This window comes from Opisthorchis viverrini (assembly GCF_000715545.1).
Source record: "Opisthorchis viverrini unplaced genomic scaffold opera_v5_359, whole genome shotgun sequence".
NCBI lineage: Eukaryota > Metazoa > Platyhelminthes > Trematoda > Opisthorchiida > Opisthorchiidae > Opisthorchis > Opisthorchis viverrini.
Genome location: NW_008752021.1, coordinates 365,216 through 392,334, shown reverse-complemented (window position 1 = coordinate 392,334; position 27,119 = coordinate 365,216). Strand labels below are relative to the sequence as shown.

The 27,119-nt window shown below is 44.8% G+C and overlaps 1 protein-coding gene across 1 annotated transcript in view; it reads right to left on the bottom strand.

Moving 5' to 3' along the window:
• Positions 1 to 1,452: 1,452 nt before the first annotated feature.
• The window catches only part of T265_10410 (hypothetical protein), a gene marked incomplete at both ends in the record, with an annotated part of 42,856 nt that continues 17,189 nt past the window's right edge, over positions 1,453 to 27,119 (bottom strand). Inside the window, 7 exons of the mRNA XM_009176776.1 lie at positions 1,453 to 2,493; positions 3,999 to 4,145; positions 6,855 to 7,186; positions 13,567 to 14,041; positions 21,783 to 21,908; positions 22,031 to 22,294; positions 24,377 to 24,626. Coding sequence (XP_009175040.1) covers positions 2,029 to 2,493; positions 3,999 to 4,145; positions 6,855 to 7,186; positions 13,567 to 14,041; positions 21,783 to 21,908; positions 22,031 to 22,294; positions 24,377 to 24,626 — 2,059 coding nt within the window. The remainder of the gene's footprint in view (positions 2,494 to 3,998; positions 4,146 to 6,854; positions 7,187 to 13,566; positions 14,042 to 21,782; positions 21,909 to 22,030; positions 22,295 to 24,376; positions 24,627 to 27,119) is intronic.

The following is a 27,119-nucleotide window of genomic DNA, read 5'->3' as shown; positions in this document are numbered from 1 at the left end:
AAACGTCAAGAGTTTCTCGACAAATCGTCAGTGACTCAAATTTCACAGCAGTTCTGATCACGAATATGAACCGATTACATAACATTTAGAGTTGACATTAAAGACGTGACTGCCTTGACACTGATCGCGACCCTGCACCATCAAATTTTGAATTGTGAAAGGATACCTACATTATGCATGTGGTCAAAATATACACCCAGATCTGATAACCTGTGATACGTCAGCGCGTCGGTGACATTTACTGGTAGTTCAAGACGGTCAACAGTAGCACCACCCCATATTGTTTGTATATGTATTCATGATACTGCATCCGCATCGACAAGTTGACGAACGTAGCGAAAGAAATTCACTCACCTACACACCGGAATAAGCGTACAGGGTGTCACAGAATTAAGATGACTTGAACTTCACCAGTGGCGTGAAACAGGCCTGAGTTAATCAATTTATAACTAGCAGCGTTGTAGGTGTTGCTTTCGTGAAGGACAACGCTGGCCTGCGATTTAATCGACAACCTAATGAACACGTGCTAAACATGACAAGCTTGAAGCTAACGGATACTGTATAAGTACCGCGTAGGCATTTCGTGCCTCTCAGAAGTCCGGTTGCGCGGCTCCAGATAATGATCCATCACGGACCCTGGTAAAAACTCCTCATTCTACCCCAGTGGGCCAGAGCATACCTCTGGCCAAAACACATTTCTAACTACCCTGATCGTTGGCATCTTTGCGTCCTCAAGAATGGTAGTGGTACACTTCAAAGAGATTCTCGCAAGTCAGTTGATCATCCCAGTTTTTTGTCTCACTACTTCACTGACCGACCCATACATCACAGAGGAATTTCGTAAACTCCTGCAAGCCGTACAAGCGGAACGCATTCTTCAGAGACTTTCGACAGCGTACTACTCCAGCCAAGGTGAGAATTGGCAACGCAAGATTACAGATGAGTATAAGTCTGTATGTAAGTTTTTCTTATGGTGATGACAGTTACCAAGAGTTCATTCAGCCGTAGCGTCTTAAATACCAGATTGCCGAAGCAGAGAAATTTTTGACCATCGAGTAGACCATTCACCTGTGCAACAATACAAACTGGGCAAACAAGTTTCTTTCCCGCAACTTGTCTCTTATTTACGGCCAGACACTAACATTTTGCAAAACCAGTCACGTCTGATTACCTCAGTTCCTGGTTGTCAGTATGCTAAGAGCTCAATAAAAACTGACATAGTTGTAGGGCATTGAGGCACTGTTCATCCGGATGTTTTTGTAGATGACGCGGACACCAGGTTCCGATGGCAGTCTGGTCCAGCCACTCCATAATGTACTCGGAAACATAGTCCTTGATGCCTTCAGAGCAACTTTATATGGATTTCGCTTTCAACTGCAAATGGACAATTATTTTCATGGAATGGTTACCCTAACCAACCGTCTTTCAGAATATAGTCACAAGACACCATGCGTCGACTGATCAATTACAGTAATATGTATATTGGTAATTCGAAACTGTAAATACGGCATCAAATCACAAGCAGCCATTTCTCTGAACTGAAATATAAAGACGATTGGTAGAGAGCAGTTTCCCCGGGGATGGAGGGTAGAGAACAGTTAAGTAAGTTGACGAGTTGATACAGGATACAAGTAATCACAGTATGTCTCCATAAACTCCCCGCGTTTTGGGCAAAACAACAAACTCAATTTGAGCCGATCAACCAAAACAAGGATAGTCAAAAATGAGACGTTTCTCTGAGAAAAAACAAGGCCAAGTGAGCTGCAGACGAGAACCATTCAAGTGACTGATCAAAGGCGAATATGCACTGGCGAGTGAGTAAAGCGTGATATACGAAGGTGTGTTCAACCTGGAGAATAGGAGGTGGCACAGCTTGGATGGTGGCTGGGATGTATTGTGTCGTATAAAACGGATGTGACAATGATACAGGTTTGCCTGAATAGAGATGGTTTGGTAGTCCATGAAAGCGAGTCGGGTTTTTACAATGAACTCAAGGTGTGACGATGGAGTTGAGGCATAAAAAGGGGTTCAAAATAGGGCTGTTTTCTCTCTGGTCTGTTCCTGAACGTAGGCACTGAAACGCTTCAAAAACCGAGGATATTCCCTTCGAGCTAAGGTTCGCAGTCCGGCTGCCGGAACCCAGCCACCAGGATTGATGTTGGCAACATAAACGAGGCGAGTACGGAGGCGATCACGTGGAAGCGAATCAATGGATACGTTGTGCGTGATGGCCACTGAAGAATCGATAACAGTCTGACAAAACAGAACCACATCGAGACCTAGGCGAATCATCGGTGTGGAGCTTTCGGCAATTTTCTCTGACAGATAGTCAGTGGACATGTTGACCACCATCCAGCTATCCAACACAGTGACTCTATCTGAAGTCACTGGGCCGTTACCTTCGGACGACGACTGGAAGGGTACACTTACTTGTCGCAGATGAGACCAGAATAGGGAATCTCGTTGCGTTGTGGGCCAGACGCGTTTGTAAACCTGACAACGGAGAAAGATCAAAAGGCGATAAGCGGTGGTGAAGGAATATGTATTAAAAATCCTGAGACCATTAAATATAAAGACGTCGTTTGTTCCAAATGAAGATGGGATGTTATGAGTACAAAACATGAAGCTGGCCTACCCTCGTATGAAGTCCCCCCAATGTCAGTAAGCCTGCAGCGGTTGGCATGCAAAAACGAGTAACCCAGAATCCTCGATGAAGCTGAACGGCGAGTATGTAAGATCACATTCAGGCAACAGTCAAAGACCACCGTACAACTTTGCAAGTTACACTGTCTGGGGCAGTAGCTATGGATATATTCTCGAAATGAACCCGGAACGCAGTTCGCGAAAATCCGGAAAAAACCGAAGCAATTATTCGAGTGTCACGGCCTTAAACTGTTTACCAATACAAAACACAGCATTTAGCTATCTTGTCTTAATACCCTAGATATCTTCAATAGGAGTAATCTGGCCTAATCTGCTCATAGGCATGAGTCATAATTACCTCACGATGATAGAGGAAAAGCGCACACTCTCTCAAACTCGACACCTAAGTGTGCATGAAGAAGTCTCAAGGGTCGACACGTCGGTTACATCCACCGTCCTTTTCCACCTAATTCAACTTGTTTACTTTTCCAAGCAGATAACGTTGCAGCAGAGCACGGTTACCGTTACGCTTCCCTGCAAACTTGACTTTCAATCTGGTCGGTTCAGTTCGAACTGTTTCACTCGCGTGAGGTTGGCTCAAACCGAACCAAAATACTTTCCACAACCTCATATTCTAGTTTTGGTGAAGAACGCACAGACGTTTGCATCCTCGTAGGGCAAACATGCCTAAGACCAATCAAAGTTTGCCGCGTTAGAGAGCCGACCATAATGCGCAGACACGAATACCTTGTCTTCTGCGATTAGCTAAAACAGCCACGCAACTGGTGTTGCTATAGGGACAACAGCACACGGTAACCATCATTCCGTAATTTGCCTCTCCGGTTGGTTAAAAGGCTTGGGTGTTTCCATTACAAATTGGAAGTGCACATTGTAAGGGGATAATGGATAATCATGGTGGTTTCATAGGTACGAAAAAACGGATAAATTGTTTGAGGAATTTCGACATTTTATAAGTCATGCCACCAGTGTGATTTGAAGATGACAGGCTCAACCGGGGTTTTTGACAACGTGACGCTTGCACGGTCGTAGTCGATCAGCCATGGGGATCTTAGTTAGGGGGTGTTTCACGTTAGCTAGCAGGTATTTGTGGTATGTGATTGTGACTGCGGACAGTGATATGACATCGGAACCACAATGAAGAGACTACATAAATCAGAATGGATGTTGACACGGTCAAAATGTGGAATTTCGGTGGCGCCACACGAACGCTCTCCGGCATACGCACACAGACATAGGATGATCAATGCTCTGCACACTGCAAAAGTCAAGTGTACGCACACATATAAGATCTCTGGTGTTTATGCAAAGGCCTGAAAACAGGTATGCTATCCTACCTGGTGCAGCACAACGGTATCATCGCCACAGACTTCGAGGACAGTTGGTGGGCGATCGACGGTGAATTCCCAGTCCATTCTGTATTGGACATCCCAAAAGTAGGTACATATTTCACGCGCAGTGACACCCGGAACAGTGTGGACAGCCTGTGCAAAAAGAACGTAGCCTTGTGGTGCAAAGATGCAAGCAGTAATGGGGGAGAGTAATCGATACAGAACTGTGGAAGATACGGCATAGCAACCAATGTTCGTTTCGGTGTCTGTCCCCATCGGGAAACATAACAGAACAGGAAGTTGCAGGTGACTGTTCAAAAGTCCAGGGCAATGCAGATAGAAAACGCACACGAATTGTTCTCCCTATAAGGTGGAGAGAGGTCGCTTCAGGTAAGACACTAACATGTTCGACTATACCCGCTGAGGAAATTCGAGACTCACAAAAGTGAGTCAGGTTGAATTTGATAAAATGAGTCGCGTGAAGTAGACCATAGTATTCAACTTTGGCTTCTGACACCAACCCCCCCCCCTCAGTTCTGCGCCGCTTAGTTTCCAGACAGTAAATAGTGAAAATTAGTTTATTTTTACCATGTGTCTGCAAACACAGGAGCTAGCCTTTGAACGTGTAAATACACGTGAACCGACTGAGAACTGAATAGCAGACACCCGTCGTGAACGGGGTTGTGAAATAAAAACGATAGCCTCTGCATATCAAGTCCTATATTAAGAAACGAAAAGTTTCACATAGTGAAGGGTGGACAATCCCACAATGGGACTCCTGAACACACGTGCAAGTTGTATGGAGTGAAGTAACCGGGTATGTTCAACTCCGATGAGCAAACTCATACTGCCTGAGTATGAATGGGTTAGGGATCGACCTTAATAGTTTTTTTCGTGCGGACACTTGTCTGCCCACCTACTTTTACCATAGGTCCGAAAAGCGCCCATCAAGATGTTCATTCACTTAATTCTATGGATGACCTCTGAAACCCATCAACTGCATGTGAACACAATGCTCGTATTTTGGTCAGATCAGCTCAGTCCATACTGATCGCATCTGTTTCGGATTATTGACTGATTTTTCAAGCTTATTACTACCACCACATGTGAAGCAGTTTATCGTATTTTCACAAACTCTTGCGCGTTAAAAAAACGTTCTCGTGAAAGTTGAAACAATCAAGAGAACCCTCACTGATGGTATTGCAACGTTGCGCGCTATACATCAAAAGTCTACAAGTGTGTATCAAACTACACTAGTCCTGTAGTCCATACTCTCAGCTGATTACAAATCGATACCAGTGATTCGGCTCATTAAAACGAAATAAGTTCTCAGTCACGGTTGTTTAACTCGTAAACGGCATAACAATGAGAAGCCGTCACTTGTTTGATGTAGTCCTTTGAGGTGCAATCACAGTAAATTCCTTGACGGGAGAGAATGAGATGAATTTGAATGTATTCGTCCAGCTGTAACACCTTTTTGGTGAATGGCTGCCATATCAAACGAAGGAAGCGCGTGGTCTGAAGTACTGCCAAGCCGCCCAAGCCTACAGAGAAGCAGTGAAGATTGAGAGACTGGGTTCGAACCACGTAACTTCTGGCCAATAAGTTCGCGTTTTAACCACTGAACTACCTGGGCTGACAATAGAGATCAGTCGATATAAACACCAGAGAATAAGACCGACTGAAGGACAGGGCCAAATGAGTTTGATTGCGACCCATGGTTAACAAATGATTTAGGGGGTAAATAAACGGTTGAGTTGAGTCCGGCTGAAGAGTGTACTGATGGTACGCAGCCCTCGCAAAACAGCCTGGAGAGGCTGATGGCTGAATACAGTTAACCGAAATGGGTACTGACCTGTCACAGAGCACAGAATAATCAATAAAAATAATCGTTCAGCTGTGACACCCTTTCGGTGCCTAGCTGTCATGTCACCCAAAAGAAGCATGAGGACTGGGATACTGCCAGGTTGCCCAAGCCTAGACGGGTGGAGTCGAGGGGCAGAGGTCGGGTTCGAACCACGGACCTTCCGGTCAGCAATTTCGCGCTGAGCCACTGAGATCTCGCTCCCGACACAAAAAGACATCACCGTAGCCCAATAGGTGTTGAAATTCCAGCGTTGAACGTGTAAAATGTGGTCGCTTGAGTAGCACTTATCTGTGTGGATGAAACGATCCAGAACAATTGTCTTGGCTTAGTATTTCTGTCCCAGGTTTCTGAACATGACAAATGGGGATTCTTGCGTGTATGCAAAAAGAGAGTCAGTATTAGTGCATCGAGGGAGTCATTATCACGTGACTATCGTCAAATAAGACATGAAATAAACTCAACTTTCAGCCGAATTTCGGAAGTCGTTAGCAACTCGTCCCCAAGTTGCACAAAATTAATCGCTTATCTTCATTTGTGGGTACCAGCTGAACAAAAAACTTTTGAAGCCGACTAATTCTGTCGATGTGCCACAGTTGAGCAAGCAACAAGCTACACTCTTTCCAAACTGGACGCCCACACAAATCTGAGCTCGCTGGGCTGGTGTCCCAGGTGTTAGTAGTTTCAGTGGCGACTGCACCTGTACAGTGTTCTGGGAGAGGAAATATTGCAACAGATGGGAGGGGTGGAGTGCGAGAATGCACTATTGTAGTAGAAGTGGTAATACAATAAGAAAGCCTTGAATATTGTTGCATGAGAGATGGAAACACTTGATCGTACAAAGTTGTATACCCCTACTGCTTACTAGAACGCTTCACTATAGGATATGAATTATCGGGAAACTTATTAACATATGGACAGTGAAGTCACTAGAAGGACGGTCGAAGTAATGGCGAGTTGGCAAGAGGTACCGGTCACGACAGCACAAACAAACCTACCTGTAGGGGGTCCAGGACCACACCATCTTCTGTTTCCACCTCACGTTTATAAATGATCATGTCACCGTCTTGGGTGACGACCTGCCAATCCCCGATTGTCTGAGTACCATCGTCCGACTGACCGAACGTATCAACCAGACCGGATGGGTGATGCTGCAAAGGTTGTAGTTGTTGACCCGGTGGCTGGAATGCATCTGTGTTGGCGAAATTCCGAATTCGTTCGGTCACAGCCTGTTCCAGTTCGGCGTGCAATGGGTGAGTTGTTGGCATAGCTTGGGCTGACCGAAGTAATTTCCCCACGGACTTCAACGCGGCCAGGCGGGCGGCATCCTCTGGAAATAGAAATGTAGTGCAGCTTATTCTATAGAACCTTGGGATGGGATTGTGCTTTCCAGAGTGGTGATCAGAGGGAAAATATGGGGGCGATGTTTATATCACCTAAAATTGTGAATGCAATCAAGACTGAACTATGCACTTCAAAAATTCAATGGATGAATGTTTCTGAAGTATAAAATAATTCCACGATTGGCGCACAACCCTCAATGGAACCGAAACTTGTCGACTGAACAACAAGGACCAAGAGTCAGGAGCACTCGGAAGAGAGAATAAAGATGACGTCGCTAATGGTGTCAATCAGTGTCCATTTGTCATGCAACTGTCCGGATAGTGTAGTTCCGAGTGTAGGCTATCAAATAAAAGAGCAGCATAAAATCGCAATTACGATTAACACAGGACTCGGAAAAAGTCTGTCGTAGCGTCTTCCCCTGGTGAACGTCCGTTCTTCAAGAGGAACAACAAGTTTGAAGAATCTTTCTAGAAAAAGTCAGTGAACAACCGGTATGTTTATAGCTGGACAACATTTCGCTTTTGATACAAAAGCCTCGTCAGGTCAACTGACTAACCTGGCCAACAGACCAGGTTGGCCCAGTTTTAAGGCATACGGTCTGACAAAGCTTTTGTGCCCCGTTATAAACCAAACGATTGTTTACCGCACTCTTCTGACTCGGTCCCAAACTTCTTCCAATAGACTGAATTTTATAGAAAGTTGGAACCAAGAAGATACTTTGCCAGGCAACGCTGTGAAGACAATCGGCCCTTGAAAATGTGGAGAATTCTTTCAATCATCCGGTTGAACTATCGGATTCAGCCATGTGAACGCGCGTTTTTTTAGTTTGTTACGTGCTGAATAGCTGCCATCAATAAATCAGGTGTCCTCATACTGTCCCAAAAATTTTGTTAGCTTCACAAGAAAAAAGTTACTTTAATTAGTCTCACTTTTTTCAAAAATCCCTTCGGCAGCGATATTCATGCTCATCACATTAACATTTTTGCATGATTACTTCGATAGCTCACTAATGTCGGCTAAAGACCTAATCGGAAGATTCGTGGGAACAACTACTTAATTCACCAGGAAGATTTTTCGCCTAGTTATGAGAATATATTCGACTTGTTAAACACCACTATCCCCAAAGGGGTTGTTCAAAAACTCCCCTCAGTTGTCCTGCCACAACAAGAAAAACAACTAAGAGGAAACATCATCCAAGAAACAACATTTTTAGGAACGTCAAGAAGGGAGAAACCGGTCGTGGGTTATCAGAGGGTTTTCAGCATTCTCATGAGTAGTATACTCCCAAGAAAACACTGCTATAACTCGAATGCCGTATCAGGTGAAACAGGAGACATTACACAGTTAAAGAATATAATGAACGGGAAATTCAACTGGGATCCAGTTGAACCTACCGGTAATACTGGATTGCTGTGTAAACACGTGCGTGTTGCAAATTTTGCACAATTTAAGTTTAAGTAGAATATAAACTTCACGTAAAGTCGGGGACTGATGAGCCCGAAGAGGGCTTAACCGGTCGTGGACAACCAAGAAAATGGTTTGATTGATGGCTTAGCTCAGAACAAGTCAAATCCGGTGTGAAATCAATGAGGTTGGAAGACAGGATGAACCAAACAAGGGGAACTCACAGGCTTCATACAAACGTGATATTTTATCGTATCTGATGAAATAGTTCACTAAATGACTATTTTAGCTCCGTAAAGTCCAGATCCGAGAGTAGATGTGGTACAAAATCATGGGGAGGGGAAGCCCACCAGCTCTACAAAGCTGATTGACAATTTGCATCAAATGCAGAAATCACCCGCGGCATGCACTCCGGGTGAGGTGAAAAAATGCGTTGACAAGAGGATGTGGGAAGCTATGGTCAACCACACGTCCCCAAAGACAGTACTCATCGAATCATCTTTTGGGACAGAACACTATCCCAGGAGCAACCACAATTAAGGCAGCACAAGATGTTTTATCGCAACAAAGTGTGGATGAAAAAATCGCTCAGAACGGAAACCACCCGCATACCAAGCACGTGCACGTTTACTTTCGACAGATCAAAGCAACTATTGTAGCGCGTGATGGAGTGCAAGCAGTCCACCCTCTGGTGCCTTCGGTAGCCAAACAGGTGACTAGCGTTTAAACAGTGGGTTGGCACTGTCCTACAAAACGAATGTGCTGAATCAAAGAATAGCTGTGGGGAAATATACGGGTGTTTATGTACATGCTCTCAGGTCGAATAAACACTCACTACTAAGCGGCCGCAGACCGAACAGCGGGACACGAGGGAAAATGATTCATTGTGGTCTACATTTGGTCAGTACCATCCATTGGTCGTCCGTTGTCACTCCGTCGGTGCCAGTTTCCAAAAGCCGTCCAGAGGAGCCAAAACAGAGCCATCTTCCTTCAATACTCATTGGCGATCATTCAGTTCATGCCAATGATTTCCAGACCCGAACGTGAATAGCTCACATCCTAACAACGATGTACACTCAAGCCATGCAATCACTTTTACCATGGGCGATCTGACAATGGGCACTCAGGAAGCCTACAAAAATTATTCTGTTCGCGCGTTTAGTTGATCCACAAAGACGACAGTGGACAACCGTAGCAGATGCACATGACTGAACCCTCTAAACTGAGAGCGGTCTGCTACCTACAGGGTTCACCTATCGATAACCCAGCAGAATCGCACATGACGAAACGTGGGTATGTGGGATAACAGTATGACAGTTCTACAAACATGATCGAAATTTGGCAGTTCAGAGTTGGAATTGCTCATGGAGCAACTTGGTATGTATGGAGCTTCGTCAACATCACACCCTAACTGAAGTTAGACTGCATGTGACAAGATCAAGTCAAAAATTCACATGCCTACGTATCTACCATTCGATCACGAGCAAAATTCATGTGCAACTGTACCATGAACTGGCGTATTCTTGAAGACAGTGTCTAAGTGCTGATGGTTCGAAATGATTCGCCCGTCGAAAGTAGTGCAGGGAAGAGTTTCCTCAATTCCCCAGCTGCTCACACGGAGGTCCTACGTTGAGATCGACGGAGCATGTGGCAACCGATGTTCGCGATGGTCTTCTCTATCTCGCTGGACGATTCCACCGTTACATATGGTTCATTGGCATCAGGTTTCAACCTAAACCTCCTTGACCTCCACTGCTCGGAGTTATTTACCCAATCAGAAGCATATGCAACCACATTTCACCGGGTTCAGTGCACTCTAGAAGCGAGTTGGGATGTCAAAAAATAGACAGACTCGGTGGTCTTCAAGGACGGTTCATCAGTGTTGAGCCCAGCGCCCAAACCCAGTGTCTCCTCTCAAAAGCTTATATTCTACGCTAGTGCTTCTTTGGTCGATAAAGAGATCAACTGTCTCGAGAGTCCTGGCGTGCACTCACCTATTCAGCATGGTCAGCATCTAATGTGGTGAAGTCTGAAGGCTCTATCTCTGCGTCAGAAGGTATCCATTAATACCCTTAGGTTTCCGAAGGTGTGTTTGCAGTTCTTAATGGTGATACTAGCTATGCTGAATTGGACCTGGCCGCTTGTAACCCGTGGTGATTCAAGTCAGCTGTTCACCATCAATAACTGTCGTATTCCCCAACAGTTCAAAAGTTTCACTTTTTACATGAAGACCACTCGATCTGCCTTTCCATATGCTACGGATGCAAACCTGTGCAGTGGCTTATTTGGATGATAAAATCCAGGTTGGACGCACGCCAAACGAGTTAAAAGAGCACGCATACTTTTAGAAAAACAACGTCGACATTGCATACGTGTCTTCACGCTGGTATTGTTGTCTGTGATGTGACGATGAATTTGATGATCAGAGGTGTCCATAATTCGAATACACGGAACTGATTCCCTATTTTCTCGCGTTGAAGTTAGAAGTAAAGAGGAATAACCCGGTCGATAGGTCATTGTGATTTACATAGGAAATGCTGAAACATTTGTTTCACGAGAACAAGGAATACTGTTATTTGGAAGAGTAAACGAATTCTATAGATCTGGAACTTTGTAGGAACAGAATAGGGATAGCGTACCACCCAATCTACGGCCTCCTGTCTTTACACAACCATGTGAATGCGCATTGCAGCAAAGTCACAACGCAAAACACAGCTACATCCGGTTGAGCCACCGGGTGCTTCTTCAAAGACCCTGTCATGGGCCTCAAAGAATTTAGTCTTGGGCAACTAGGAGTAGCACTGCCAGATGGAGCTACAGGTGGACAGTGAGGGTCGGGTGGGGAACAATCAAACAGATAAGCCATTCAATTAGATCCTCCTGTGATACACAAGCAATCACAGGCAATGATACCGAGCCTAAGCAATAAACAGTGGTCGGTTACCTTATAGCTGAGGGGTGCAATAATCAGCCAATTGATTGGTTTTATTCGGAAAAATCACTAGCTGAAATATCAGTTACTGGCCCCACGAAAAAAGAAGCTCTCCTTGTGTGAATCGGAGTTGTTCGAGTCCGCCTAAAGGAGGTAGTCACCTGACAACCGCGGTCACACCTAAAAATATTCCTCTGATAGCATGCAGTGTTAATTAAATTGACCGTACAACACTAAAAAGCTGCGCGCCCCGAAGCGAGCACGGTTACGATACTCAATCGAGTGAGACAACTTGAGAATAGTTGACATTCTGTAAAAAATGAGAGTACGTGTGCGCCACCCACAAAGATGACCAAAAAAGTGACAACTGGATGAACGATCTAAACTAAGTGAACGGCGTATAATGACAAACAAAAAGTGAAACATGGTTATTTGTTGGAACTGGACAAATCTAAACACTGCCCGAAAACAAAAGCGAAGGAAAACCAAGATTTCTGTTGACTTCTTGTGAACGTGAGTGATAGCTACAAGTGTGAAAACGAGTGTGAAAACACACTCGTGATGGACCGACAGAATTCAACCTGATATCCAATGATTCCAGAGTACTTAGCATACAGAAGCAATCAGGGTCGAATACCTAGGCATCGCGATTGCTAATGTGCCACAAGATGTTGAGAAAAAGTGGTAAATATCCGTTCAGTCTCCAATGTATGGATAAACGACCACGGTGCACCAGGTTACAGCAGTCTTGTTTTTCTCACAACGTAAGTATTTTAAATTCGGAACAGAGTCGGTCTCATGTGATCACTTCTTACTCACCCATAGGGCGGACAATACTCCCGATCCAATACGATTGCTAGAACCGTGCATCCAATAAATTATTGAACCTCGACTTAGCGTTAGAAGAGCACAAATGATATGCACTGATCAAGGTAAACAAAAGAAGGATGAATACACCCAGGCAACATGAAGGAAGAGGCGAAATGGGCTGATAAAAAGAATGGGAGAAAGTGATTACCAGTGACGAGGGAAGACTAAGTTTGGAATAAATAAAATCATCGGAAGGCTGAATCCTACTTCCAGTTGCAACCTTTGCTGGTGGGTATAAGGAGGGGAAAAACCCCGGATTCCACAAGGAGACTAGCTGCATCAGTTTCTCGCGGGCACAGCTAAGGGATGAGTTGTAGATATACCGCTGCACCAAGAAAATGCATCCAGACACTAAGCCCACCTGATGAAGTTACAAAAACGCTTGAGACGTCACGACGCGGTCGTCCTACAACTCCTAACCGTATGTCTCATCATTGTGAAGACCTCAAAGCGGTCATACTGCAGGAACAGAAGCATGCTGTGACAATCGGATATGAAACGCCAGACCGATGGTAACAACTACCAAAGATCAATGTGTTGTCTGTCTAGACTTCTCCTCAAAGTAGATTTACGGGTATATGGTATATTTAAAGTAGGTTGTATCATACTCTGGGTTTATTGTCTCCCGCCTACAAAAGCAACTGTATAGCAAATAATTTGATGAGCCCACGATGAAAGCAGTCCGAGAATTCTATAGAAAAAAACGTGATAATTTATACACATTCCTCGCAATGCATGACCGATCTGGTCAGAGTAGTTCAAGATGGTCCCTTTTTTCTTGTTGTTTGCAAAACATGGGGCACTTAGGAAATATGGAGTTCTGGAACGAAATCAAGATGCAAAGGCCGCTGCACTAGAAGCAAGGGGGTAAAACAAACCCACACAACTGCTCCACTACGATGTCTGAGACGGAAGTTTTCATCAAACGTGACTTAGTGGATGACCTCCCAACAGATGTAAAGACAATCTGGTCCCTAGTTGTAGCCTCTACAAAGGATTATTGCACATAAGATGAATTGCCACTACAGTATGCTACAGACAAGATACAGACAACAAAAGCGGAGTGTGTCCGCTGAACAAGTTGGACAAGATCTAAGGATAATTAGCAAAAACCCATAGTAATGCAAAAGATTGAAGTGGTAGTGAGGGGAGAAACGTACGCTCAATTCTGTCGGACTCGGCATCTATCGCATCATAGAATTCTTCATCGCGGATGACTGAGTTCGGTCCTTCTTCAAAGTCCGGACCGACAAGATTGAATAAGGTGCGATTAGCTGTAACTGGGGTCTGCGGCGGAGCAGGGCCATGTGACAGGCCTGTTGAGTCCAAACCTGCATGTAAATGTCGCAGTTCCAGTTGACCGCAACTCTTCAGCCGGGCGTGCCCGCCAAAATGGGCTGAGCCGCTGGTCATGAACGGGTTCCATAGCGCTGTCGCCGAATTGGAATGTGACACAGAGCTGAGACCGATTAGGTGGCGCAAATGAGCCATTTCTTGAGCCATTGCGCGTTGAGTCTCTTCGAGACGGCGGCGCTTCTCTGCTTCACGTTCTAAGCGTTTCCGCCACTGTTCTTCATGTTGCACCATCAATTCGATGGTGTGAGATAGGTTAGTGAGGATACCCACGGCAGTGGCCTGTAGGAAGCAGTGAATTCGAAAGTATTATTGACCTTGAATGTTCCAAACAACGAGATGTGAAAGTTGTGACTGAGTTAAGCGCGCTTAGCCCCGAAAAGCGTTGGCTCGCCTACTTATTAAAGAGCTATGCACCGAGTGCGGTAGCGCTAGCAGTGAAACTGGTATTTACTGCCAGATTTCACTACAACGATAGAGAGAGAGTGAAAACAACCTACTGCAATGTCGAGTAAAACGGGGTGCATAATGACCAGAATGAGATTCTTAGGACTTTCAGACAATGTTAAATTTTCCGAAAATCCGGTGGTCGGGGTGTCCAAAGAGTCTCGCGCACTTTCAGCGTGGAGGTCTTTATCTCGATACTACTAGATAACGTCTCTCAAGGGCTTCATCTAAGATTCAGTATCTTATGCATCATTCGACGCCACCAAAAAGCTTTCTCAGCGCTCTGTTCCTTTTCGGAATAACGAACGCACAAGGTCAACGCCCAAGACGTCTGTCTACACCAAATTATCCCAATGTGCTTCATCACATTCATCTTCCTCAAGCCGCCATTTTCCATGACTTTCAACACCGTTTTATGTATCACCTTAGTCATGATTCAAACCAGGGATGTTGGTTTCCTGTTCACTTTTGCTCAATGTTACGGCAGTGAAGCATCGGTGTTGAACACTGATGTCATGCTGTCGATGATGATGATGATGATTTGCTCAATATTATACTTTTTTGGTTACCTTCTTTAAAACTCTCCTCGACAAGTATCTGCATAGACTTTGGTTTTGAACTCTGCTTCTCAAGTCTTCTCTCCTCTCGTCCCTTGGCAGAGTACTACTACAAAGCTACCGTTTACCTGGTCCCTGTCAAATAGGTCAATCGCCCCATCGCTTTACTTTACTTAGTCGAAAGCCTTTGACCGTAACTGGTAATCAATTACCATGAACCCAACGTTAATCGCTTTATTTTGTTACCAACCGTAGAATTTTGGGACTTCTCACCTAATTTGCAACTCCACTCCTTTAAATTTAATTATTTTAGTTGACAACAACCCCAAAAAGCTGTCATGATTTTGTGTGGTCATGTCGTTTTTGTCCACTACTGTCAATTTATAAAAAAATCACCGGTTACCAATTCCTCTGTCTCACGTAACATGTGCTGGGACTTCTATTCTCTGCTATTGCTCTATGTTCACTGGTAAACAAGCGCATTTTCTGAATATTCGGAGTTCAGTGTTCTGTTTGTGACCTAGGAGAGGTTGACCCAGAAGTCAGGTACCCACATGATACGTTAGTTTAACTTGTAATGCATAAACTTTCTGGATACGTGGTTTTGAAGTGTAGATGGTTAACCAGTGCTTAAGAAGAAATAACTTGGAGGTGATTGGCAGAGAAAACAGAAAGTTTATGAAGGCACAGAAATAACTTCGGCAATCTAGCACCAATAGACGGGGATGAGTGAAGTCGATTGACATGAGAGTATCACTTTCGACGGAAACCGATCTACAAACGAGTGTACCTCCAAAAAAAAACCTGCATTTAACCATAAAGAAGTTCGTAACTCTTTTCCTCTTGTTTCGTCATCGTATTACTTCTGAAACCCTGTGTGCGCCACATTGTTAACCTTAGTATTGGTTTCCGAATACCATACCCTGCGGCGACCAGTTTCTTCGGTTGCCACTATGCAAGTGAGTGGAGCTAGCGTGGCTAAACTACACACGCACAGACACACACAGAACCTTCTGTTGAATATTGCTGCCCTTAGACTGCGAGGTTACCTCGACAGAATTGGGTTCAACGGCCTGATAGCACATAGCCAGCGAGATCTTATCTATCTGTCGAGTGCTCATTGAAGCAAACACGAAAAGATGCAGAAAAATGAGCTAACTTAAGGAATTTTTGACATGTTTTTGGTTATCCGGTGCCCATAACTATTATGTACATTGATTGAACTTGTAATAAAACTGCGTAAATTATCATGGATTTCTTAGGGAAAACGCGGAAACATTTGCACGCTGTTCGATTTACAGTTTGGTTATTTTGAGGAAGCGAATAATGGCTGATCTACCAATCCGCAGACAACGGGCATTTTCACCGTGGATGACCTCGGCTTAGCCATCGAAATGCAAGGGGGGGCCCTGGTGAACGAGCAGCAAATGTGGTCAACTACCTTGTACCGCTATCTCCAAAGATCCCTCCACTGACTTTGTGTAGCGAAAAAAAACATGTGGAGAAATTAAGTCATGCCGATAGTAGCCTAAAGTAGCGCAGCTTTTACTGTAAATCCCAAACCGATGGACCAATATGAAGTTGAAATACGGGCGAAGAGTATCCGGTAGAACCCAATATTTTTTACACATGACGTTTAGGAGAGTCTCCTTATGTTTGCTTTACGGGTTTAACTGACAGCTCAAGGAAAAAGCCAGGAGGAGCGGCGGTACACAATAAGGTCCGGTTTCACACACAAAATCGTGGAAGAGTTTAGGTTTTGCGTGGTGAATCAGCACCACCCTTCCGTCTGTGCGTATTCAAAGGGACAGTAAGGTGGATTGGATCGACATCCACAACAACGTATTGTATTTGTTGTCTTCAACTGGTTGACTGATTTGCAGTGTGAGTAAGCATAAATTTGATGAATCACAGAGAACGAGCACTGGTATAGGTACACCAGGGTGATTCACAATTCCCGTTCATTCGTTGTTGCGCGGTAGAACTCACATCGGATGTTAGACGAAATCTTAGTAGCACAGACGAATTCGTTCATGGGTTCACATGTTCATCAGTTCGCATGCACTAAAACACCATATTCAACACAGACCAAGCAACCAGTAGACGGAGAGAAAACATCCGTGGTTCTTTCGCCATCGAGAAGTCACAATATCTCTAGAGTTCAGTTCGGCTTATCAACTACAAGGTACCAAGAGTATATTGGTTTCGATGTTATAGTTTAGGCCACCGGAAAATAGGACAGCCAGGGAGAAATAGGCGAGCATTGGAGGCGAATTACTGATTATGCCATCGTTTCCAATATCCCCAGATGCCATGACGATTTGTTCAGGGAGGAACTGTCAATTTTATAAACGTTGCTAACACCAGCAAAAACGTGACGTAAATAATAAGTCTAACGAAAGCTGGCTGGAACGATTTCGACAATTTGAACTGCTAAAACTTGAGTGCGTGCTTTGGTGGGGAAAAACTGTTGTCCACCAGATAAATACCACTGCCCAAATCAACCGAACTCGTTTCTGAGAACGGGGCGTTAAAAATATATGCAATGTATAACCGAATAAAGTTTGCCTTCATATGGGAAATTTATGCGTTCACGGATTTATTCAGATCAGTAAGCTGTTGAGTTGCGTGAAGCGGATCGGCTTTTTACGTCGGGTGCGTGCACTATCTGAAGGGAGTCAATCTGCTGTCCTCCAGAATGGCGCTGTACAACAGACCGACGAGTTGTATGGGAACGACTCCCACAGGATGTCGATAGAACATGATTGCCCAGCATTCCTTTAGACAGTGTGTTTTCTGATGGACTACTTCACGCATAAACACAGACCTTATAAATATAAGGGTGGTCAGTCCTTCAGATCAACCTCCTATGAACTTGCTACAACCATCTGCTCCTCTGTTCAGTGACCACATGGGAGGTAGGTTATCCGAATTTCGACATCGACCAGATGTGCTAAGAGGATGATGCTCGGAAAGGTTCAGAAGTTCACTGCCCGAAAGATTTGCAAACCATTAGGAGCAGTAACTTTCAGTTCGAAGCTCCGATGCCAAGATCTCGCTTCGTAACTGGTTTTCACAGATTAATGAAGGCCCCAGCAGACGATTACACTTTAGATGCGTATGCGGGGGCCGATGTCGGACTATACCGATTGTTTTGCGTGACAAATAAGCGTCCAATTAGTCCTCTAAAGAAGTGGCGTTAAGTGAGGGTTTCGGCAAGCGGAATTAAAAACCCCGACAAGTCTAGTTAGACTCGGTGACTTCAACGAAAACCCAAGGGAGGTAAATGCTCCGCTTCACTACCTGGCCAAATTAACCACCCATATAATTAGCATAGTATAGATTACAAGATGGACCGCAATGCTCGTCAATCTAATTTACGGAAGTGCACTTTTGACGTCATTGTTAGAGCAGATACCAAAGTCTCACAATGCCGCAGCGTTCTTTGTGAAACTCCTTCTGGAAACTACGGTATGTTTGCCATACTGATTAAACTATAGACTTCTCAGGCCTTGACAAGGTCGTTCGGTCTGCTTTGTAGCCGTCCTCGAGTTGCTGCCCATTATCCTATGCCAAAAAGCACGGAGACTTGAACCCGTTTGTAGCAGGACCAACAGGTATACTACATCTTCTGATCCTTTGTAAGTTCAGATGATAATCAGACGATAAACTACGTGATCCGGAGTAGTTTTTATTCCGATCAATCGAAGCGCACTTGTATCTTATTCTTTACCGGTTTGTCCAGTCTCTGGGTAGTTTCCGCAACTAAACCCATTTTAACAGATTCTTTGCTAATCAGTTAGAATTGCGAGGTCCGGCCGGAGCAAATTCGTGCTATGGACGCTAAACGTATATGACGCTTCACTCGTGTCACTCGCACGTGATAGTGAACGTGCAGAGTCCTCGCTTCTGCCTTGCAGCACATCCTCAAAGTGGTACCCGCTCAGCACTGCCATGCATGGTTAATTCTGATCCACTGAATGCCTGTCTGCCGAAGGAACAATTTTAGTCTTCATAAAGGAAACTAATTACACGGTTGCTGAAAACCCCTCCCCAGCCTACTACCGGTTTCACCTTTCTTGCGGCTCATCAGGTAGGCGTGGTAAAGTATATCATAAACGAGAGAGTCAGCTGAGTTTCAGGTGAATCAGACAAATGTAAAACGCATTTAATTTAATCCTGCTTTTATCTCACCTCTGTAAAGAGCGTACGTCTGTGCTGTTAATGAGGTAGCCTATCAAATACTGACTTCTTCCCGTATCGTAACCCAACAACTGTCATTCTTCAGAATAATACCGACGTTTGCACCGGTCAACTTGTCCATGTGGACTTTGTTAATTAATCTGTCTCACTAATCCTCTTGTGTTCATGAACATGCATACGCTATTAAAGCGTGTGCAGACCGCGTTTTCCCGATGCTCCAACACCGCAACTACTGTTTTTGACCATGATGAGTAAGGGTCTGCGTATGAGCAACGTGAGAGTTGGTCGGACTCCACTGAAGAGTATCACGCGAATAATCTTCACTGTATGGGATAGAGAAACGATACCTGCCTAGAGGGATGCATAATACGCGTTCTCATAACCCTCGTTCGAATAATCCTCATTGTGTCTTGGTGCAGCTGTTCTGGTTAGTCTGCATCAGTGTGAAAACATAGGACACGAAGTTTGCTCTTAGTAGAGCTCATCAACGCGACACAGCCTTGGCAGTGCCGGGATTTGAAACTGACGGTCAACCGCCATACCTTACATGGTATCCAGCCAGGTACAGGGTGAGTTCAAAAATCCCAATCCTACAAAGCGGATCGCGCCAACAACACCCAAGTTTTCATACCTTTCAGCCATATCAGGATGTTCGATTGGTGGCTTACGCTTTTCTGAAAAACGAGCAGAGTCACACTCGTCTCAGCAGACGATAATTCACTGTACGTAGCACATGGCCGTAGTTTAAAGAAAAATCGTTCAGTTGTGGCACCCTTCCGGTGCCTAACTGTCATGCTAACCGAAAGAAGCACGAGGGCTGGGATGCTTCCACGTTGCCCAAGCCTAGATAGGGGAAGTCGAGAGACAAAGGTCGGGCTCGAAGCACGGACCTTCCGGTCAGTAAATTCGCGCCCCTGATCGTAGTTTGTGGTTTTAGGAACTTATCACAAGTGAGGTACCGGAAACCTGCCTCTTCATGACCTGATTCCGCATTCTTTGACGTCACCCAACACTAGCAATCAGCAAGCGACTTCTCTGAGGAGCCTCAGATCCCAAGCTGGCACACGTCATGTTTCACAGCCATACGACAGAGTCGCCAGAATAGAGACCACTTTTTTCTTACAATGAAACCACTCTGAAGTCTGAGCGCGTCATACTCGGTCGCAGACAATCCGACCAGTAAAAAAGAATGAATTGGTTGCAAACAGTGAAAAAAAAGAAGCGAAGTATATGGGAAGTCAACACAAATCAACATTCACGAACATCGAGATTCAAACCACACAGTGAAATCTCTTGATTTATGAAGTGTTTGAAGAGAGGTTGCTGCTCTGTGGGGCGTTTATAAGTTACACTATATTGTAAAAGTGAGGCAATGAGCTGTACAACTACGACTCTCCCCAACTTTATAGGACGGTTGAAGGGAAAGGTTAAAGTTGAGTTGTTAGGGGGTTGGCCTCTTTTCAGAAGGGCTCAACTATCGAAATATGTTTCAAGAGGGCAACCAAAAGTGGTCTCTCTAAGGTACTTCTCTCCTGAGGGCAGACTCTCCAGAGCGGAACATTGTTACAAAAACTAGAAGCTATAAGTCCATAGAGACACGGACTGAGAACGTAAGCTATTTGGCCTGTTGAACACCACGGAGAGCAGCAGATGCCCTTCCCTATAAAGTCATTTCCACAGTAAATCATGCGGTGACAACAAGTACCGTAAATGGCAGTGATCGTTCTAGCAGTCGCCGTCCACATTACTTCGCTGAATGTGAGGGGTTAGTGTCGCAGTGTTTGTGGTTCCACCTTCATAGTACAGACCGAAGTTAAAGTTAAACTACTTAGATTTATACGCCAGTGGGTTGCAGGTATTGATGCTGATTTTCAAGGGATGACGAGGGAGGAGGTACGGCAAACAAACAGGTCACGATTCCGTCAACAACAAGTAGATTCAGAGTCTAACTCGAGTCAGCCTTCGTTCCCTGTGCGGCTATCAATCACAGAAAGCAGATTAGAACAAGAACACATGTTTTCGTAGCCCTTGGTTGGATTAGAGAAATGGTTGAGCTTCGAAAGGATGGGCCGAGGGCCCGTCGCTGGCATGCGTGATTATGACGTTGTGTTAGGCTATAGGCTCATTAGATGACGGGAGAGCTGGCGACGGGGTAATAGTTTTTTGATGGGGATATGTGAAGACCTATCATCTCCCAATACTAGTTACTTACTTTTTAATTACAATCACAAGCAAACTGGACCTTACCGTGGTGTGACAGTTTGTGTGCATCCGTGACCCAATGAGCTATACTGGGTAGTATCCGTGCGACACTCAGTCTCTCATACCAGGTTGGTCAATGGTTAAAGGTCTAAACGACACAGTTTTTGGCCCTTTGGGTTGGGGGTTAGAACATGTGTGCGTTCCATAAAAATGGTAATACACTTGCATTTCCCGCAAACACAGCGCTGCCTTGCGGTCCGGCTTCTGAGCCGTCCTCCCGTCTTGTGGGCGCCCCGGTAGTATCACAGTCCAAGTAAAACCATGACACTTACAACCAAAAATAATCTCATGCCATATCATGCCACATCGAGACTGGTATGGACGGACAAGTACCTAGGGACACGAGGGACGATAAACGACGGGATGGTCCCTTGATGTCCTAGGGCCATGGAGTCATTACCAAAGGAAAAAATACAGCATCCCTGTGGGAAATACTCTTAAAGATGCGCGTTAACACAGAAATAGTGGTGTAAACCGCAGTGTACTGCCTTCGACAGCACGCACTATAAGGCGCCGAATTTAAGACACCTACCGAGTGGAAAAACGAAACTAACCTTGAACATGTGACTTTCTCCACGAAAGTCTGGAGCATGGGCGCCGTGTTGTTTGAGGATGCGTTGGATGTCATTGAAGCGGCAAGAAGGGCGAGGTTGCTCGCAAGGGAGGTGTTCTGTCGATAACTATAAAGGAGAGGAGAAATAATAATCACACGTGAAGAAGGATCCGTCTTGAAATACAACACAAATAGCGACCAGATTAATCAAGATGTGCCCTACGACACACACAAACGCACATTGCTTACTTGATCTGCATCAGACGATTGGGGTGCTTTCACAGCCACAGGTTGGGTAGAACTGGAGCTGCGAAAAGATGGGAGAAAACGGGAGAAGAAACCGCCACTTGTCGGGGCGTTTGTAGTCGGTTTCACAGTAGGGGTACCCTGCCTGCTTGCACACGTATTCGATTCTTCGACGGTTAGTTCAGTCGGTGGCGTGTCCGGCTGAGATGAATGGTTCAACAGTGTGACCTCTTCTTCGGATTTGAAAAAAGGGGGGTTGCTGGTGTCCTGTTTGTCCATAAAGTTTCAAAAACAAAGAGAAACCATGGAGAGTGAAGACCCGCGCCAACGAAAACAAACCAAAGAAAGTATGAAGTGGACGGAAAAAAGTGTCTCACATAGGGTTAACCGATAGGAATATATATAATAAAGGTTCATGATTTGTATCTATGCCTGACTTTAAGGTTACTTCTGTACGGGCCCGAGTGGGCACCCACAGTTCACATTCATTCGAGTGGCGGTTGCATATCGGAAATGCAACTGCTGAAAGACTATTCGTCTGCCAATGTGTTGGTATACAGTGCCTGTCATTTCGGTTGATTTGTATGTACGTATCGGTGATGTACAACCTCGCTCACAAGGATTTGGTTCATGGGCTTTCTTTCTGTTTTCTATCCAAAGAACGTGTTGTGAACCCTTACCTTCGGAGAATCACTGTCCCCTAGTGCTTCCATAGCGTGTACACTACATATTTGACGACCACGCCAGGATGGTTACTGTATCATCCGTTATGTTGACAATGAAATTCCCCACGTTTATTCTGCCCCACTTTTGTGTTTAGTGTGTATATATGAACTGACGTTTGTTTGTCCTTACCACTTCACCCATTTGGCCTTGAGGTCATCCGGCCATTTGTATCTGACTTTGCACGTGTGACTGTCGCACGTGGGAGCCTGTTTGCTCCCTTGCTTTGTACTTTTGTAGTCCAAGCGGACTGTTTGTTTTGGACGCGTATCTACTGTCGAGGTTTGTATAAATTGTGAATTTCTCTTACCCTAATAGTACCGTATAGAAACCCAGCTCCGACTTTGTTTTGCCTACCCGGAGGTCCTGGTATTACGCGTCACTCAAAGATACCGTTCGACCGTTACAGTTACTACACATTAATGGTTCCATCACAAAGTCTCCGACTCTACACATGTGCATACAGACCGTGAAGCTAACCGGTTGTCTATTCACATATGGCTCACGCACCCCCAGAAACAGCAAACTGCATACAAGCCTCACGCACCACACCAACAGCACCGGCCGTTTCACGTAAGCCATGGTACATCGGGGACGGTGTTTTTCAAAGAGGGGACCAGTGTAGTATACAGTGCCTGCCACTTTGGTTGATTTGTACGTAATTATTGGTGATGTACAACCTTGCTTAATGGGCTTCGGCTCATGAGCTTTCTTTCTGTTTTCTGTCCACAGAAAGTGTCTTGAAACTCTACATTCGGAGAATTACTGTCCCCTGGTGCTTCCATAGGGTGCGTACTACACTGGTTGCTCGGATGCTGATCAAGTGGCTGTAAGCCATCGTGCTTGGATGATCGCCTATCCATTCTTCGACGTTTCATGTACTTCTTAGTGATGGGACTTATGCATGAGCAGCCCACAAGGTCTCATCGGTTATGAAGTTTCCTCTCTCATAACGTCCACCTGAGTGAAATCAATCTGATTAGCACAAGCAGCCCAGAATAACCGCACATGACTGTATGGTAGTACATCAATGTGTGTGCACCGTGACTAATCATCCTATAAACCAACCTGAATTAAAAGAGTAGAAAAGGCCGGCAAAGCAATTTACTGCATACGATTAAAGTACTGTTAATTTACTCGGTTACACACTGCTTCAAGTTACCACACGTTTTGATGAAGATTAGTGGTGCAACTATAGCACAGCGCGTCCAGGACAGCAATTGTATAACCACAACACGCCCACAACAAAGAAACAAACAACTGACCCTATCGCTGGTTCATTACATCAGTTAAAATTAAAAAGATAGAGGACTTCGAGTGACCGGTTGAAACGATCATATCGAGAACCCTACAAATTTCAAACAAATGAACATCTATCACCAAGAATGTCTGGGTATCAACCAGTTGTACTGCACAATCCCAGTCACTAGGGCCGTCAACCGCATTAAAAACGTTTATTGCATACTTCGCAAGTTACGATTAAGTTCTGTGGGTTCCATTTGCTTAAGTGGGGACAAAACCGCCTGAGGCAGTAAACAAGCAAGGGACAGAATAGGCCATCTGAAGCAGCACACGTGAATTAAGATTTCACAAACCTGGGTTTACTTTGATAATCAATAAGCGTACCTTGTGGTCAAGGCACAGATGATCCTCGCACATCGAACGCCCACAGTATAAATTACTACCTCGCTTCTGATGAACAAGGTATCGATGCAGAGAGTCTCGATCCTCGAGGGAGTCTAATTCGTCTGATGGTGTTTGATGGTCGTCATCCTTGAGCCAGTCTTCAAGGCGGTCCGGAGACGAGTGTTGTACTGCGGCACTACATGCATCGAAGTAGGCTTGAAGGGAGTCAACCTGTTTGCACAGAATCTCTCTGGGACGCAGAAATTGCAGGTGGGGAATGGAATAATTTCAAAATGAAGCGCAAAAGGAGGAAAGGGTTAGTTACTTTCTTTCGAACAACGTTGAAAAGAAACATACATCATGTAGAAGAGCTAAACTAACCCAGATGCATCAGCTTTCAACAAGATCCCAATGTTGGCAGATGTTTGGCAGCGACAGAAAAGTCATCGTTTTAGAAGGGTTAGGTAAACAGTCGACGGATTTATTGATGGGCAGCGCTTCGCTCTTGAAACGGAAGCTTCGACAGGCAAAGTTACCAGATCGACTAATTTTAAGGCAGTCGGAAAACTAATCAGTGAGGTGTTGTTCGACCAACAAACTTGATCCAACAACAGCTGGGTCAGGGGGGAAAGTAACATCTGCTACAATCAATCGGGCTTGGAGCCTTGAACTTCCGGTTCATAGCACTTTGGCTGAGTAATCCTTTTCAATGTTGTTCACAAATTTTGTTGATGTGCGTCCGATCCGTAAGTGTTAGGACACCTGGGTTGGGGGAAATCAAGCGGATTCTATTCAGCTTACTTTAGATTTAAACCGCTTCACTGTAGACTGCATATCTCCACGTGTTAACTGAGCTGACACAGCACCTCTCGATATACTAACCTGTTTTACGCCCTATATTCTGTCCAGACTGGGATACTTGGCGATTCCCACCGTCTCGGTCTTCAGTCACTGCGGTGTGAATCCTAGTCCCAGCCGCATTTTTCCAATCTATTCAATGTCCAGTGCCATCCCCGTTATTGCCGAAACTTTACCTATCGTCTGAGGTTCATCTGCGCTTGCTGTTGTTTGTGTCGCAGATGTGCAGCCCCTTGCCTGTTTGTCCTGTGAAAATCTTCTTACGGCCGTTCCATTGTGCTTTCCATACACAGTCCCTGGTCCTATCAACTAGGGGACGATCCTTCAACTACACCTAAACTGAGCGTAAAGTTTCCTTACATCTGGCTGAACGATAATCAGTTGCACTTTGAACAGTGTCTGATGAAATTTCTCCCAACTAGTGGATCGAGTGCGTCAGACTGGCGTAAATGGTGTGACCTTATAAAATGGCCATCAGATTTCGATATCTGGGTTATTAAAGCGACTGAACTCTCGATAACTGGTATGGACCACAAAGCAAAATAAGTGTCGGAAGGATTTCCCCCGATATCGCAGGAAAATGAGCCCACGAGTAATGAATAGTCGTGCATGGGCCAATCCTATTCCTATATTCAGTAACAGATATGATGTACTAAACTGCTTCCGCCGTAAACTATCGGTCAAGTGCACTCAAACCGGACTCCATAGTCCTCTGGTGTGGCAACATTACCAGTAAATTTGACCGTTACTGCATAAACATCAACACCGCTAACAAAGTGTATCGGCCCTGTAATGTCCAAATCCACCCTTTCTATGAAAATTTGTTTCGTCCCTAAGGCCATTCATAATAAGAAAAAATCCTGAAAGAAGGCGGGTCTCTGCTAGGTGGTTTCCTCGTGGAGAGTACTGCAGGTAGGTTGAAGAAAGTAATGGTCACGGTAGCTATTCCAGAGTAGCATGCCAGCATCAACATCAACTGCCTCGTATTTACGTTTTCGAACTAAAAGCGTATGCCCCTGACTGGGCTCGAGTACTCCGGTAGTATCCCACTTTGCTTACTGCCAGGAACCACAAGACTATCACGTCGGACGCCAAATAGTATTACAATTATCTCTTGTTGCATTGCTAAGAAAATGCGATACTACCCTCTTTCTCCTGTTTGAATAAACAGAACATCTCCCTCGATGGATCTAAAACCGTGGCCAAAATCCATGCAACAGCATGTAACCCAGGGTGAGCGAAGTGCAACTGTACTACACCTATTGCGAAGCATTCAATGCACTCCGCTTTCAAAACGCGGGTCTGCGGTACCAATCAGATATTGCGATTGAAACTGTGCACACAAGTTTCCAAGAGCATCTGTCCAATCTAGAGCTGTTCCGATCACACACTCCTTTCTTGAGTTACAACTGTCATCCAAAGTTATTTCACTGAATGTAACCGCATATTTTTGTTGACAACTTTGAAATGTAGTGCTTTTACGAGTAGGGAAATTATCACGAAATATATCGTCTGATCATCTGCTGAAGAAAGATTTGGCGGAACCAGTATTTCAGATATGGTACAGTAACGTCGATCGCGACCGGCTAACAGACGGGACTCACTCGAACCTCAAAAACTCTAAGCATCTCTACCTTCTGTGTTTCAAAGACAAGAGTTTAAGACACAACTACGGTACTTACTCCACCTCCTCAATCCTGTACAGCCAAAACGTACCCGGAACTAGCGCGTATTTGAACAAGTACCTCTGCAAAAGCTGCTTCGGTTAACTGCATTTGTTAATTGTAGTGCTTATACGTACGTTTATTGTTTCAGCAGAAATGTGAATCAGCGATGTTTGTTCGTCTCTCCCCCTAAGTCCCAAACGATACTAACCCAGACTCCA